This window comes from Morone saxatilis, unplaced genomic scaffold, assembly GCF_004916995.1.
Source record: "Morone saxatilis isolate NCDOM2014 unplaced genomic scaffold, NCSU_SB_2.0 Contig17, whole genome shotgun sequence".
In the NCBI taxonomy this organism is placed as follows: Eukaryota; Metazoa; Chordata; class Actinopteri; family Moronidae; genus Morone; species Morone saxatilis.
In genome coordinates this window covers 2806961-2823982 of record NW_023339729.1, presented here as the reverse complement: position 1 = coordinate 2823982, position 17022 = coordinate 2806961, and the positions used below count along the sequence as shown (strand labels likewise).

Below are 17022 nucleotides of genomic sequence, written 5' to 3'. Positions count from 1 at the left end.
TTGTTGTTGTTGTTGTTGTTCCTCTGCTGCTTTTTCACGGCTCCACATTTCATAGGAACTCTTCCCTGAGAGTAGGGTATTCTGTGCAGCTGGGTGAACAAACTCGGTGACGCACAGAGCAGAGACTCGGTGCTCTGTCGTGCCGCTGAGTTGAGCTTCACTGTTAACAGGTGCACTGGAAGCTACAGATGCGCACCGACGCACACTGTTCTCTAAATGCCAGACTTGTGCAGCGACTGTGAATTGTATCCGGCCGCGACCTTTGACTCTCCCAGCAATTACGCACTCAAACTCCTGTCTGCTGGAGCGTTTCTTGCGCTGGTTTCCGACATTATTCCAACATCTAGACATGTCTCTGTCTGTGCACGCTCTGTCGTGCATTTTGAGTTTCATATTTAATTTGTCGGGATTTAGCCTTAGTGGTGGAAAAAATATTTATGATGTATTTGCAGCGGTTTTCAGATATGCTAATGCATGATTTATTACTCCCAAATGATGCGAGATTTTTCATCCAAACTAATTGATTGGGGAAGGAGGGAGTCGTAAATTATTGCTCAATCTCCAATACGCCCTTTAATTCTTTAGATTATGAATTTCTCCCCTGTATGGATGACTGCATATGCTTCCCCTCAATTTTGGTGTTTACTGATCTGAATACCTGCGAAAGAGGGAATTAATTTGGCTTTATTGACTTTGTTTAGAAAAATCTTTAAATATATAAGCAGTAATGTGCGATATAGTATATGCACTGCAAATAAAAAGGTTTCAGCACTGGATGCATTACCACAGACTTTCCAAAGGGGGGTGTTTAGTGTTTGGAGGTTAGGTCTTATCCCCTCTACAATAATCCTAAACAGGAGATGTTCGCCTCAATGGTATCATGGATTCAGGGATTAAATGCTGTAGGATCATGACAGCACTGACATAAAATTGAGGCAAACTATTAGTTTCTGAGAACATTTGTCTGCCCAATTTCTGAAACACATACATCCAAAAATACATCAATAATGCTCAATTTAAGATTTAAGAATTTAGGCATATCATCAAAATGAGAACCGTAACAATAAAGGATTCTGTTGCTCTCTGGGGTGCGGAAGGACAACATGCAGTTTTCAGTGTCAGCTCAAACACAGGAGCAACCTGCTGCCATAACATGTGTAAACCTTTACAGCAGCAGTAAATAGTTCTCACAGTGCCACTAACTCGTCTCTAAAATGACTCAGACCACATTCAAGCCCATTCTGCATACGAACTGGATGAAAATCCTGCCCCTCTTACACAAGAGGACCCTCATAGGAAGAGAATAATGAGACAAAATGAATCAAAGTCATTTACACAACCATGTAAGCCGATGGGCTCTTCTTTGTGGTTTCACAAGCTTAATTTGTTGTTGTGGCTGCTCCTCTTGCTTTATTCCATTTGAAAAAAATCCCACATATTCAGTCTTGTCTGAGTTGATTATGACATGGTGCATGAACTTGTTTTTTAACCCGCAGTGAAGACTGAGGCGCTGTGAGGGGAACATGTTTGTGTGTGCGTGCATGTCTGTGTGTGTTTGTGTGACTGTGCGCTGGATGGAGAGGGTGAGGAGGTTACTGAATGCCGCTGCCCCTCAGCTTGAAATCTTTGATAATTATCTTGAATACTGAGGCCTCTATTTCAAAGTCTTTTCTTCTTTTGAAAGAAGGGAAGTCAGGGCCAGGCCTCGAGAGCGTCCTCAAGAGAGGAAATCTGCTACTTAATCTTCATTGGCCGTTGGTGCTTATTCTGGTGATGAATGGAGTGGTAGGACAAAGAGATTGAGCTTGAAGACCTCTAACTTATCTGCAGCAGTAGTTAAGTTAGAGTAAGAGTGAGTGGCTGGCTAATAGGATGACTAGCTGGTTGGATGAATGACCAGCCACCTTTATCTTGACTGTAAATTTACTGCCCATTCTACGCTTTTTGGGGTCCTTCATTTTTCACCTGACTATACTTCAGAAACTGTACTCACCAGGAAAATTACAATATTGTTTTTTGGGTGTACATCCTGTGGTCTTGTGGTAATCAGCGGTAGATATGTCTGCCTTCTCTGAACCAGATAGCACTCAGCTTGTTCAAAGCGCAAACGCAAAACCAACAACTCTTTCCAACAATGAAATGACCAAGTTACTCAATATTATCCACAGACCTTGTTTGCGAGCAGTTTCATGTAGGAACTATATTTTTTTTCTACCAAACTACGTCCGCCAACTGTAGCTGAACGTTAGCTATCTCAGGGTGATACGTGAGCTGGCTAACATTACAGCTCAGCCAAGGAGGACGCCAATAATGTTTACATTCTGTGCTGACACGAGCACAAGCTTCTTGTCCAGGAGTAGATGCACACTTCCTTCTGCGTGTTGATTCATAGAAAGAAAATAGTTCCTACATGAAACTGCTCTGTGGATTATCTTGAGTAACCTGGTCATGAGTTTAGGAAGGAGACATTGCCGATTGCCGTTGAGTTTTTTTAAAGCCATTTTTTGGTGCTCTGGGCACCACAAGCAGAGTGCCATCTAATTTCATTATATTGGAGAGAAGGCAAACATCTCTATAGTCGATATCTCCAAAACTATATTAACTGTATTTAAATACTATACTATAGAACAAAAATATCCCTGGTATTATTGGATACATTTACTTCACAGTATACCCCTATCTTTCTCCCAACATTCCCTGTCTGTTTGAACACAAAAATATATTTATTTATATATAATACAACTCAATAAAAACTATCAGTAGCTTTTCCTAATAATGACCTCTTTAACCTTGACCACAATTTTTCCGGGATCTTAACCATGTAGTTTGTCAATGACAACGACCAAGTGTTTTTTTGTTGCCCAATGACCAATGACCAAAGAGGTGCCAGATCAGAAAATGCTTACATGGGTTGGTTTTGGGAGACAATGACAAACAACCATCGTTTAGGTTGGAGAACTTGTTGGTACTACCACATTTCATTTTTGGTAGACAATTAAACATCTTGACTGACTTATTGGAGGGTGGCTGTTATGTGCCCTCTTCCACTGACCTTTAATCAAGATATCAAACTCCTACCTGATCAACCATTTCATTTTTCTGGATTAAATACCTAAAATATAAATGTAAATGAATCTCAGCTGGCTGACTGGTTTGTTTGACTGCCCCTGGCATTGATAAATAAATAAATTCACATCCTCTTTGGTCTAGAGATTTTCACCCAGTCTTATTTCAGCCAGGTTGGTCGGCCGTGTCTTGTACTACGACTACCTCTGGGAGACTTGACGCGGCTGTTGCTTCCCTGGGGGGGAATGGTGTGTCCTTTGAGGCATGTACACAAGGCTAATGCACTCTCACTGTCTCTCTGTACCTGTCCAACTTGGTGTCTCGGCCCCCGCTACCCTACCTTTTTCTCTCTGTCTGTTCTGTATGCCTCTTCAGGTCTGTGCCTCCAGCTTACGCAGGTTATTCAGAAGCCTTAACCTTAGATATTCACTGAGAATTTAGAAGCAGCAATGTTGATACTAACTGTCATTTATTATATTCATGGGCATAATTCCAATGAAGCATCCCTACACCAAAGTGGCAAGTTCTTTCCTGAAGTATCTTTAAGGCTGTGTAATGCTCCCACCCTCAGCAGACATGAGCATAATGGTATTGTGACTGACAGCTTGAATACAAAATGGATTGCTTTAGCAGTGCGTCTTTTAGTATGATCTTAAAACATTCATCTCGTCTAAGGGAACCTTGAGATTTCCTCCCAACAGAATAATCACAATGAATACATTCCCTCAGGAAAACTGTGACCATAAATATCAGCATATCTAGTTGACAGCTCAGGACAGGGCGTCAGCTTTTCGGCTGATCAACACTATATTTTCACTCCTAGATGCTTGTTTCATGTACCGTGGCTTTGATGTCCCTTCATCCGGGGGGTAGGGAGGGTTGGGCATCTATAAGTATTGTTAGCTTTGAGAAAAATTAACATAAGCGAGTGGGCTCGACTCCAGTGGTCTTTAAAGTCATGGGAACTCACACAGAGACAGGTCAGTTATATCTGGCAAGTCATCAATAGAGCTGTGTGTGAAATTTCTGAATCCCTCTTGAGAAGCGGAGGAACACATGCAGACTCCCATGAATGGCATTTGAAGGCAAAAATGTCATGCAGCAAAAACACACCTGTGCTCCAGGCATGTAGAAGAGATTTAAAGGCAAAGACCAGACAAATACAATACTCACATCAATAGTCAATAATTGATTCCCTGTTTTGAAAGAATCCGACATCCTGCAAAAATGTTGTTGGGGAATACTTTATCAACCTGGCCGGCTGCTATTTGCATGTTATGGTCATTATATGCACCATCCATCGTGCAGAAAGAGCCCAGAGACCTACCTACAAGGACAGAGCCGTGTGCAGCATTTCCAACCATGGTCTATGCAGCGAGGGAATATGATTTAGGATGTAGAGGCAGGTCTTGTTCCTGCTCACTTTCCATCAACCCATCTCACCCCTCAGCCTAAATTACTGATGGTAATACATTATAAAGTTGTTTCTTTTCTTCCCTCTCCTGCTACTCTGGTGGCCCTCTGCTCTGGAGTTAGAAAGAGGGGAGAAAAATGAGAATATCATAAATAATATAGCCCTTCCAGCGGATCCTTATCTCCCTTATGCCTCGATCCCCCCCCCCATCCTCTTTTAATTAGGGTCTACAAATTTGTTTTCTCGTCCCTTGTTTTTTTGCATTGCAAGTATGATGTCGTGGCAAGAAGCCATGTGCCACAAAACATGAATGGAGAATCTGTCTTGACTGGCCTCCAGAGCTAAACTCTTGGCTGCAGTTACCGAACAGTCGGGGTTACGCTGAGACTCACTCTTGACCTCTTGATTCCATGCAGTGTGGTTTTAAAAGCATGTTATGTCACCTAATGCTTATGCCTAAGCGTTCAAATTCCACATGTAGGTTGAGTCACATAATGTATGGTAGGTGATATTTCCTCTCTGGATACCTTAATGTGTGCAGATTTCAGCCTTGCAGAATAGAAAGCAGCATTTGCTTACAAAGGCTTTGTGTGGGAAGGGCAGAACTGCTAACCACATAATTTGAAATATAACGAAATACAGTTAAGCATAAAACATCAGACACACATACATCAAAAACATCAAACCCTTATGGCTGCTTGCACAAAAATCCAGTTCTTTCCTTTTACCTGAAGTTAACTAGGTCAGCACATTCTGAGACTGCCTTTTATAACTCCTGCTAAAGGTCACCAGATGCACTTAAAAGTGTCACATAATGTTAAAAACTCTCCTTAGCGCTCGGCAGAGAAATGCTACCACATTAAGGAAGCCATTCAGGAAGCCATCCAATCAGGATGCATTGCACCTGCTGCTGCAGCGGGCCACGGAGCTCGGATCACATAAAGCCGCTAAAAGCTTTGAAGCCACGAGCACGTGCATAGTAGAAACCCAGCCGGTCGGACAAGAGGCTTTAAGGCTGCGTTCGCCAAACTTAATGGCCTCATTATGTTTCCTGTATGATTGCCACGCTGGCTGCGGCGCTGATGGAAGCCACCTCGCTACGACTTCAGAGAGTTGAGTATAATCATACGCTTGGCCACTGATCCTGTTCGGCAGTACAAGGGTGCTGACATTATCCGTGTGCGGGAAAGAGTGCGAGGTAGTGAGAAGTGTGTGAAGTATATGTGTGTTAATTACACTGGTATACCCCAGTGTCAGGTTTAATTTAGTTTCATTTATTTTCTTTTAAATGCCTTTTCCCCATCTGGGGTACCTAGGGAACGGGGGGTACCTCCTACCAGGGAGGCCTTTCTTCTTTCCACTGTTTTCCTCATGCTGCGCACAGTTTGAACACCTATGGATTGACTTAAGGAAAATCAAGCTTTGAGTTTGATTGCTCCAAGTCCCAGAGGCACAGTGCATCTTGACCTTATCCACTTTTCTCTTTTTTTCCTGAGCCAAGTGCGATACCTTGTAATGCTGATGTGACTTGCCATTTCCCAAACACAGACAAGCTGCGGAGAGCGGCCAGGCGATGAGCACGTAATAATGTCAGACCACAGTGAAGCGATAGACCGCACGCTGTGTTTCTCTCTCCCTCTGCCTCACCCTCTATTCGCTTTTTCTCTTTCTCTCTCTGTCCTCCTTCAGCAGGCACTGTCCCTCCCACGCATTGATATGTCTTCACTAGGTCAGAGATATACAAAATCGCAGGCATCCAGAGACATACTCGTTCGCACGCAAACAGGCAGACACAAAGTTGCACGCATTTACACACGTGTTAATGTAAAAAAAAAGACAGGCAGACGCACACAAACATGCACATGTGCACACACATGCGCCCTCAATCATTCTCAGTATCACGTCTCACTCTCGGTCGGAGTGAGTGGTGTCGTGCCTGGAGGAGGCTGTCATTGATGGAGACTAATGTTGACACATCACACCCCAGGACCTGCAGTCAATTAACACATTGTCTAATTAAAGTGATCTACTGGTTTATCTATGAGAGATTGAAAGTGGCTATAAAATGGGTCCACGCTGCATTAACTTTACAATCAGGTCTGCTTCTTTATTTCTATTTGGATTTTAATGGTAATAACCTACTTAAAGATCCCCCCATTACCAAACAGATTGTGTAAGCATCTTTCATTGGTGGCGGCAGGAGATAGATGCTCATGATTTTTGGATTTCCATTTCCTGTTAATACCCCCGCTCAAGCTGCACAAAATACTTAAGCAGCTGCCATACGTGACTGAACTTCTGACTGTCCATAGTATCTGGCTTGAAAAGTGCCCTTAAAATAAATCATCCCTCAACCGGCTATAAGTAATTTTCCTTCCCCTCCCAGGTTTGCGTTCACTTCTTTTGAAAGGGGGCCGCATTACATTTCTATCAAACACAGTAATTGTCCCTTATTTACCCAGCCTCCTTGCTGTGCTGCTTTTAAAATTTTAATGACGCCGTAAGAGTTGTTTGAACTGCTTGACGGGTATGGTACTAATGTAAGCCTGCCTTATAAAGGAGAGTGTGAGTGGTCATGGATATCAATGAATTATTAATCCCCATCCTCTTTTATAGGTGTTTTCTGTGAGGGTGGAGCTTCCACTGGAGCGGAGAGTACAGTGCCTTCACATAATCCTGCTTAGAAATATAGTGAGAACTACACAGAGTAAGATAGGCCATGGTAAAAGTATCGCTAACGACCCCTTTAGTTAGTCACTGAATTGAGGTGACACTAACACTGCAATCCTGTGGCATTTAATTCCCACTGAGGCCCCATTATAAAGGTATGCACTCATGCTGTATATCCTGTAGAAACAAGTTTATAATGTGATGCAGTAATACTACCTTGTTTAAAATGTCAGTTTGTGTTGACACATTGCTGTGGTACACTTTAAGGCTGTACTATGTGATGACGGCGTATTTGACCTGATGAAAGATGCTTCCAATATTTTGTCCACCTCGGATTAGTACTCAACATCTCTCTGTCATGATCTCAACCACATTTAAAAAATAACGTGACCCTGGGATATGGTCGAAAGATACAAAACAAGTGAGTCAAGTGGACCTGAAGTGGCCTTGGAGCTGCTCTTTCAAAGGTCAAAATTGAGAAGCTCAGATTTTAAAGAGACACAATGTAACATTTGAATGAAGAAATAACAAAAATGTTCCTCTTAAAAAAGAAATGTAAAAATATATAAATATATAATATAAATATATAAATATAAAAGGAACTCTTGCTCAGTTCAGTACGCTCAGCCTTATGCACTCTGATATGCTCTGTAGCTTATGGTGGCTAATATTAGCTAATGTTAGCAACTTAACTACGTAACTGTCCAGCAAAAGCCACATAGGCTTGCTTTAAAGGTCCAGCGTGTAACATTCAAGAGGATCTACTGTCAGATTTGGAATATAATATTCACAGAATGTTTTCATTAGTGTATAATCACCTGAGAATGAGAATTGTTGGGTTTTTGTTACCTTAGAATGAGCTGTTTGTATCTACACAGGGAGCGGGTCCTGTTCTACAGAGCATCGAATGGGAGAATGAGGTGAGGGGGTTGTAATCTACAACTGCTAGATGCCACTAAATCCTGGACAGTGGACAGTGGACTTGGAGTCGCTGCTGTTAACAAGGTCAAAACTGAGTTGTCAAGCTCAACTTTTATGAGACTGCAACTTTTAAAAGAAAAAATAACAAATTTTTTCTCCTAAACAAGAAACTTAAACTTTAAGCCAATGTGGACGAGAAGTCCTTAAAGTGCTCAGAACAATATTAAGTTTGAGCATCTAAAGGTTTCTAACAACTGAGTACTAATTAAAACTGTATGATACAATCAAAACCTCCAGAACTAGTGAGTCAGTGGACCTGTTGTCTAAAATAAAAATTAAGTTGAACAAAAAAAAACATTGTTGCTCTTGATTGCATTACAGGGGTTTCTGTTTTTCTGGTCACTCTGTTTAGGAATCACAGGGAAGATATCTGCCAAATGGTATTTGATATGTTGTTTCAGCTGATAATTGCTTTCTAGGATCTTTGAGAGTTGGCACCTTATTCCAACAGACAACAAGCTGTTGCCACCTGTAATCAAGTTTGTTAAGCTAATGCACAGAGGGATGAGGCTGTTGCTTTCCGTTTGCAGTATATAGATGAGAGGAGATTGCCTTCATCCTCGTGCATTGCTCATGCTTGCTGCCAGGTATGACTGCAAAGATTCTGGAAGCTACACTGTACTTGCCTCACGCTGTCACATTTGTGAGAATCTGCGGCTAAGATGTGTGAATGTGTGCGTTTGTGTGCATTAGTGTGGGGCACGCACTTGTCTATGCGTACTGTACGCGTGTCTGCAAAACCACATACTGTATGTGTTAATGTGTGTTGCCGCTAATGGATGCAAGCTGCCCCTAACACATGAAAACCTAATGAAGCACGTTGAATTAAGAGTCATCATCTTTGGCTTATTTAACTGACAAAGCAAGCATAACAGCCTGAGCTTGAAAAGTTCCATCTTTATTCATTTCCACAGTGAGTTATTTGTTTGCAGCAACGAAACAAAAGTAGAAATTCAACACTGAAGCAAAAACCTGCTGCAAATGGATATATAATCACACACAGCAAACCCATAATGAAAAAGAAAGCCTCTACTGTACATTAATCTCGACAGCTAAATAATCTGTCTTTTTCTTGCTGCTGTAATAAAGTCATCCCCCGAGTGGCCCCACTTCGACCCCCGCTGCTCGTTTTCCCACTTCCTCTGTTTGTTCCCACACTTTATTCACGACGTCTTGAGTCGAGGTTGTACTGAATGCAAGCAGTAATGTTGAGTAATGAGTGGTAACAGGCGTGTAACTAAATAAATACCCCTAGTCTGACACTTTTTACGTGTTCCAGCTTGTGAGCCTCTTTTTGCCTGCGTCAACAGCACAGTGATTTTCTGCAGTGTGGCTTGTCGTGCTGAGAGCAGCACATAAAAGGCAGCATCGACGAGGGCTTTTTCTTTTTTAATGTAAAGCTTTATCACCCCTTTTTTTTGTAGTAGTAGTTGTAATAAAGAGAACCTCTTAAATATTCACTTATATTGCTGTGTCATTCAATGAACAAACGTAGATGTAGCCATCATCCCAAGTCTGGCACCTCCTTGTGCATTTCTTGCCCCAAAGTAGAAGCTTAAACCTTCTAAATCCTAATAATTCTCAGTGAAGGTAGCCACTGTGCTGCCCCAGTCCTGTCATAGAGAGACTGATAGTGGGCCTTTACAATCAATGGTCCTCAGTATCATTCCTGGTGTGTCATATGCCTTCAGGCTACAGTGAAAATGGCAAATAGCAGTTCAGTCGCAGTTTTTTGGCTGCTGTATTTTCCTGTGGTTTGAGGACACTATAAACCTGCATTTATTAATATTTTTGAAATTAACAATGAATCAAATGACTATACTGTGACAGGGGTCATTTTTAGGGTTGAAGTCATGGCACATTCGCTAAAATCTGACTCTGCACAGAGTTTTTTAGCTACTTTTAGCCTATTGTTTGGATTCACAGCTGCATGGTTCCTTCTCACTACTCTCATCATTCCCTGTAGGTGGCCATTTTAGCAAAAAAAAAACTAGCTCCAAGCAAGCTAGCTAAAGATCCAAATATTTTTCTGAGAGTGTGTAGAAACCAAAACAGAGCTTTAAGTGAAGTGAATAGAAGAATTACATTCCATCAGCTGGCTAGAAACATGACTCTATATGCTATTATAATAGCTAAATTCTATTGTCAGTCAGGTGGTTATGTCATTCCAGTGGTTAAATTAGCTTTTTAGCTGTTTACTAACCTAACCCAACCCTGAATCATGTTACATTTTGCATTGTGGTGCATTCCCATTCACAATGGAACTTCTTTTTCACCTCTTTTCCCACAAGGCACGAATGGCTCCTATTGACTCACACAGCATGCTAGCGACGGTAGCCATATGCCAAAGCCCTTTTAATTATCACGCATTGTCCCAGAGCTTGACCTTTTCAATGGGGAGATGAGCCGAATCACAACAGAAAAAAATTGACGAAACCTGGAAAATGCGAACATCAGGGAGATAATCTTTGTTCTGGAAACACCTGGATTCATCACTAAACTCGCACAGTGGTAATCTAGTAATTTGGCAGCAGACTACGTAACATGTCTCAGACAAAACACACAGGGAGCGATTCATCATGTGTGTCTGGGCCTTCAATACAACAATGTTAGTGTAGTCTGGGCTGACCACGGGCTCTCCATTTAACAATGAATACGTTATTGTGTAATCTTCAAAAGTAAGTCAGTTATATAAAATTTTATGAATTATGAATAATGCCCCCATTTTCACCGTGTGGTCTGCCCAGACTCTGGCGGTATCAATTATCTCGAAGGGGATGGATCTCATTACAGTGCCTATCTGATTTTAAACATGTCAGTGTAAAGACATAATGGAATTTAAATGAGACCACTCAAACTGATGCAATGATTTGTTGTATGGAGAGTGCTCTGTAGCAACTTTATTTAATGAATTCTATTCAGTTCCGTGCGCTGAATTCTGACTCACCTTGTAATTTGCTCTGCGCATATAGCTCTGGAGTGAGCTATTATATTCATTATGTATCTATACATACAGCTTGATTCTAAGTGGGCTAATCTTCCCTGTTCTGAACACATGGACACACAACCTGAAATAATAAGTGACGGGTTATTAAAGCTACAGGCTTGTTTTTTTTTCTTCTTGCTCACACTGTTTATCTTTTGAAGACGATATCCCACTGATAAGTGCTGGGAAAGCAGATAGGAAAGCGGAGGCTGTGTATGATTATTAACATTCGCCGAGGTAGGGCCACGAGCAAAGGCATCGCTACATCATCCACACCAGTGAGATGGATGAGGGGAGTGGGGGCCGAGGGAAACTAGGCCTTGCTGGGAATTCAACAGAGTAGCATGTAGCTCTGAAGAAACCCAGCCCAGGTAATTATCTTGTTGCGGCACTTAAATACAAATGAACATGCTTTTTCACAGCGGAGAGCAGTTTAATCAAGTGTGTTTGTGCGTGTCTGTGTGTGTGTGTTTGTCTTCTGTCTGTTCCTCTGTGCTTTTTTGTTTGTTTGTGCCTATGAGCACTTTAGCCCACCACATTTCCTGAAACAGAGCATAACACTTGCACTCAGTCGCTCATTTTTAATGCGGAAGTGACTGTTTTGTGTGTTCTTGTCACACAAGTGTTCCTCTCAGTCCACCACTGTGTTTCCCACCGGCTGCCTGGCACGGCATCCAGCCCGTAGCGAAGGAGGCTGACTCTTCCTGTCATTCCCGTGGTCCCACATTTGCCGCCTGCCTGCCTGCCGGCTGCTCTTCAGGCAGTGCCTTTGTCCATCACTAGAGGGAGTGGGTAGCCTAAAGAATAATGAAGTGTAATATGAGCTGCAGGACAGGAGGACAGAGGGAGAAGTAGAGCGAGAGGGAGAGACCACTAATTATTCATTACCGTTCCTTTAGAGCCACATTGTGGCCTGCACAGTCTCAATGCACGTACTTACAACAAGATGAATATACTGCATGCTGAATGTGTAGAGTGTGGCTGGATGGATGCCACTGGACAAATGTCATGCTTGGCAGATAAAAAGATTGCTTGATTGTGATTACAATTAATAGATGTTGTGTTCTCTGTCTGTGTCTGTCTGTCTGTTTGTGTGTGATGAGAGAAGGCAGTAGGGAGGCATTCACAGTCAGATAGATGGATGGAAACATGACAGCAGCAGACATACACTGAGTGATAAAGAGACACATCAGCGCTCTTGGACTCTCGCAAAGCAGCCAGTTCAGCGCATGCTAAATATTACAGCGCATCTCCTGCAGCATCTCAAATCCGTTCCCTCCCCTGTTCCTCAGAAGTAGATCAGGCCCAGCTTGTCTCTCCCAGCTGCAGCCTGAGCCTGTTTGCTGCCCTTTCACAGCTCACTTGCCACACATGAAAATGTTTATGTGGCCCTAATTGAATTTAGAGCTACATGGTTTACCAGATAGAAAAGCATTTGTAGAGCAGGCTGCTACAAGAGAGATAATCCGGCTAGTAAAGATTCTTCGCTCCTGCAGCCTATCTCTGCATTTAAGGAGCTTTAGTTTTAGCCGTCACTGGGAGACTGAATTTATGTGGAGTTGAATCTTAGCAGCGCCGTGCCTCAGGAGGCAGTGGTCACAGGGTGGCATATGATTTCACTGTGTCATTTCATTAATTTTCCCTAAAGCCAGAGGTGTCAGCTAACCTTTATCGTTTTTGCCCGCTGGTCATGATAGTGTTGGTTGTCTGTCCATTTTTCTTTGAGCCAGGGCACGACCTCTCCAGGGATGGATGTAAAATGTCGTATGCTTCATGACCGTCTTTTTATGTGAATCTTTCAGTGGTGGGATGTCACTAAGTACATTTACTCAAGTACTGTACTGAGCTATACATTAGAGGTTTTTTCGGTATTTTCGGTATTTTCATTTCATGCCTCATTCTACTTTCACTTCACTACAGCTCAGAGGGACCTTTTTCACAGCAGCCATTTTTACATAAAAAAGAAGGGAAGAAAACAGTGATACTAATTAAGGTTCCATTCCATTTAGTGTAAGAACAACCTGACTCTGTTTGACCTTAAGGCAACAGATCCTTAATTAGTATCATTAGTATCCACACCTGTGTTTACCCTACTATTTCATGTCAAAATGGCTACTGTGAAAACGCTCTACTTTTTTATAGCTTTAGCTTCTGGTTAAAACATATTACTTAGCTTATAAAATAGGATGTTTTGGTATAAATTAAAGAACCCTACCCATTTTTCATGGTCCCAGCTCAATAAATGTGAGCCTTTACTGTTTCCCTTTAATTATTTTTATTATTTAAATGCATTTTTAATAATTCTGAGGTTTGTACTGTTGGTTGGGTAAGACAAACATTGGGAATGTGTCACTTTGATTCACTTTAATTGTGAAGGCATTTCTCACCATTTTCAGGTTTTTTACAAACCAAGGAATCAGTTGTATAATGGTGAAAGTGATTAATCCATAATTAAAATAATCATTATTTGCAGTTTGCTCTAACCTAACATTCCCGGTTTTACACAAGAAAAAACTGGCAGATTGGCATGAAATTTGCTTCCCAGAGGATGAACCCTGTCATTTTTGGCCTACTCAAGAGGCTTTGAACAAGCACCCTCAGTACAAAATGTCAGTTCTACCCACAAGATACCTTTATAATCTAATTAATTGGCTAATAAAAGTTGTGGAAGAAAAGTATGCTCCCAAGGAGATGGTCCTTTTGATTCTAGGAACTTTCCTGCAGCACCATCCCCTGGACAAAATGTAATTTCTTTCCTCCCTGTAGGTAAGGGATTAGAATAGAGAAAGTGATGGTATGTGGCCTGTTAGATCTTGGGCTGCAGCTAACAATTATTTCCCTTATCAATATATATGATAAGTAATTTCCCCAATAATTCATCCCTGTTTACCAGAACCCAGGGACTCCAAAACGACTAATCAACAATTAGTCTCAGCTCCAGTTGTATCCAAAGTTTTAGCAACTATTTCTATAACCAATTCATTCAATCATTTAGGTAAATTATCTAGCAAAAATGTATTGATTTTAGGCATGGGATGATATGAAAATTTGATGTCACAATTATCTTGGCCAAAACAATTGCGATATACAATATTATCATGATAACTATAAAAATATACCTAATACTATATATATGTATTGTGGGTGTATAACTGAGCCATGGTGACAGGCTTGGACTGGAAAGATGCAGGCTCCCCTTTGTCCCCTTGTTCAAAAAGAATTAGGAAATCATCTAGGACTGCTTTTTCAAGTCAAGCCATGTGAGGATTATCATGATTATCCTGATTCACTATTATATAATGGAAATTCACCACCATAAATGTAATGTTTTTTATTGCGATACACAATAATATCGTATATTGTCCCGTCACTAATTAAATGATTATATTGTATATTACTTAAATATATTACTGATTGATTATATTTGGGTTTTGAACTGTTAGTTTTTAACAAAAATAATCAATTTAAAGAAAATTCGAAAGGTCATTTTCCACAGTTTTCTGACATTCTTTAGACTAATTAAGCATGAAAGTATTTGTCAGATTATCCGATAATGAAAATGACTGAAATAAAGCTTAACTATATTCTTGTTTTTTTTTTATTTAAGCAACGAGTGTCTACAGCAGTCAAACAGGAGAAAAAGTTCTGCTTTGCTGCTTGTCATCCCCTCTCTCTCTAGTCCCTTTCCTGTCTATCTTCGGCTGTCACTATACAATGAAGGCAATTAAAGGCCAAAAAAAACCTTTAAAAAAAAAAAACCTTTATTTAAAAACTTCAGATCCTCATGCTTTGCTTCCTGTCACTCATGTGAGGAAAGAGAGGAGACAATCTGATGAATGTCGCGTTTGATGGTCAAACGCATACATAATGACCCCCTTGTTTCACTTCAGCAATAACTTCACCATATGGATTGTAGATCTATTGCTGTGGAAAGGTTACAGAGTGCGCAGGAAGATCAGGATTGGTTATCTCAATATGCAATATTGCTGAACTTTGATTAATACCTATAATTCGATGCGTTGTTCCCTCCACACTGTAAAAACACATTAGACAAGAAAAGAGCATTAGAATATTGGCATATTTTGCACACTGTCTGTCTTGTCTCCTTTCCCCATGAATAGAATGTCAGTACACAAGTGGGAGCAGACTTCCAATATATTCCTGTGATATTACTTCTCATGTCATCCAAGACACGCATGAGCCTCCCCTGCAACTTGAGGCGGCTGAGTTGTCAACACAAGTTCAAAGGTCAGGGGAAGCGCGGTCACCCCCACGCACGCCTGCGCACAGAGTGATGGGCACCCGGAGCATTACAGCGCTGATAGGAGGGGAGACAGGTGATGGGTCAAACCAATCAATGTCACACAGGGGAGAGAGTCTCAACTCAACAGAAGTTTAACAGTTTATTACACTTCTATAAGTTTTTGCAAGTCTGCAACCTAGTTGTGCATGGAAATTAAAGCAATTTAAATTAAAATCTTTCCTGTTATTCTGCTTGGTAATAGAGCAATTTCATTTCTCAGTACAGTTAACGTGTAATTTCATTCTTTCCAGTGATGGTAATATCTTCAAATGAACTGGATTTGTACAGCGCATCCACAAGCATGCTCAGAACAGAGACTGAGGGTCAAACAAGTGTACATTTTAACGTTTTAGTCAAATGTAGTTGGTTGCCTGTCAAACATTCGGAGTAATGGCAGGGTTTCACACCTGTGCAGGTACTGTATATGTACACACATAGAGACACACACAAATCTATATGAGAAAAAAAACCTCCAGTCATAGTTGATATTTTCTTATCAGCTGGATATCAAAGAGCCTTGATCCATAACGGGCTAAATTCCTGCCGCTCGCTGCAGCATTAGGAGGGGGGGCAGAAGAATCCATTTGAAAGAATCTGAATACACAGGAGTCGGGGGAGCATCATTTTTTGCTCTGCTGCATCACGGAGTGGGTAATTCAGCCGAGTGGAAAGTGTTCTATCAGAAGGCAGACAAAGAGCGAGCCAACGTGCCAAGCTCCCACTCGCACTCGAACCTTAGATGCAACATCGAGACGAGATTATAGCTAATTACAGCGGGAGCATGACTGCAAGCACTCTGGAGTAAGTGCAAAGGAATATCTAATACCTGTTGTTATCTACAGTATGTTGATCCCATAATCGACTCCATCTTTTCATGAGAGGGTTTCAGTGGTGGAATGTAACTAAGTACGTTTATCGTTATACTTTCACTCCTTTACATTTATCTGACAGCTTTAGTTTTTGTATACAGTTTGCTTCTAAAACATATAAAGAGTCAATAAAATATCATGTTTTGGTATCAATTAAACAAATTTTTTCGTAGTTCTAGCTTTACCAATGTGTGGACTTGCTGCTTTCTCTTTAATTATTACTTTATTTGTTCTTTATTTAATTGTAATAATTTTGAAGTTTGGACTGTTGGTTGGACAAAACAAGCATAGTGGAGGTATCACTTTGGGCTCTGGGTAATTGTGTCACTATTTATAAAATAATCATAATAATGGCAAATAATCATAATTAGCAGATTAGCAGTCCTATACAACACAGTTCAAAATGAGCTCCACAATCATCAACTACAACAGCAAAATCCTGCTTTTACATGGATGAATAATAATTTTATTTAAACTTTGATTGCACAAAAAGAAAGAAGAAAAAGACTTGACTTGACAAGACATACAAGGTTTCTATACATTCTATGGGCTTTATATCTTGAACTGTAAAATAAATAAAATAAATAACACAAAAAAAAATTGCATTGAGTACATTTTCCTGATTATACATATAATTTTACTTAAGTAACATCCCAGCCCACCCCAGTCAAAACTCAGTGTTCCTTCTTGTTCCTACAGTGTCCTGTTTAAATGCTGTATGTGCAGAGTTTGA

General features: G+C 40.8%; 1 protein-coding gene across 1 annotated transcript in view; it reads left to right on the top strand.

Annotated features, from left to right (window-relative positions):
- sorcs3 (sortilin related VPS10 domain containing receptor 3) overlaps positions 1-17022 on the top strand; it is a 219956-nt gene that overhangs the window by 682 nt on the left and 202252 nt on the right. The window contains exon 2 of the mRNA XM_035659531.1: positions 15034-15051. Coding sequence (XP_035515424.1) covers positions 15034-15051 — 18 coding nt within the window. The remainder of the gene's footprint in view (positions 1-15033; positions 15052-17022) is intronic.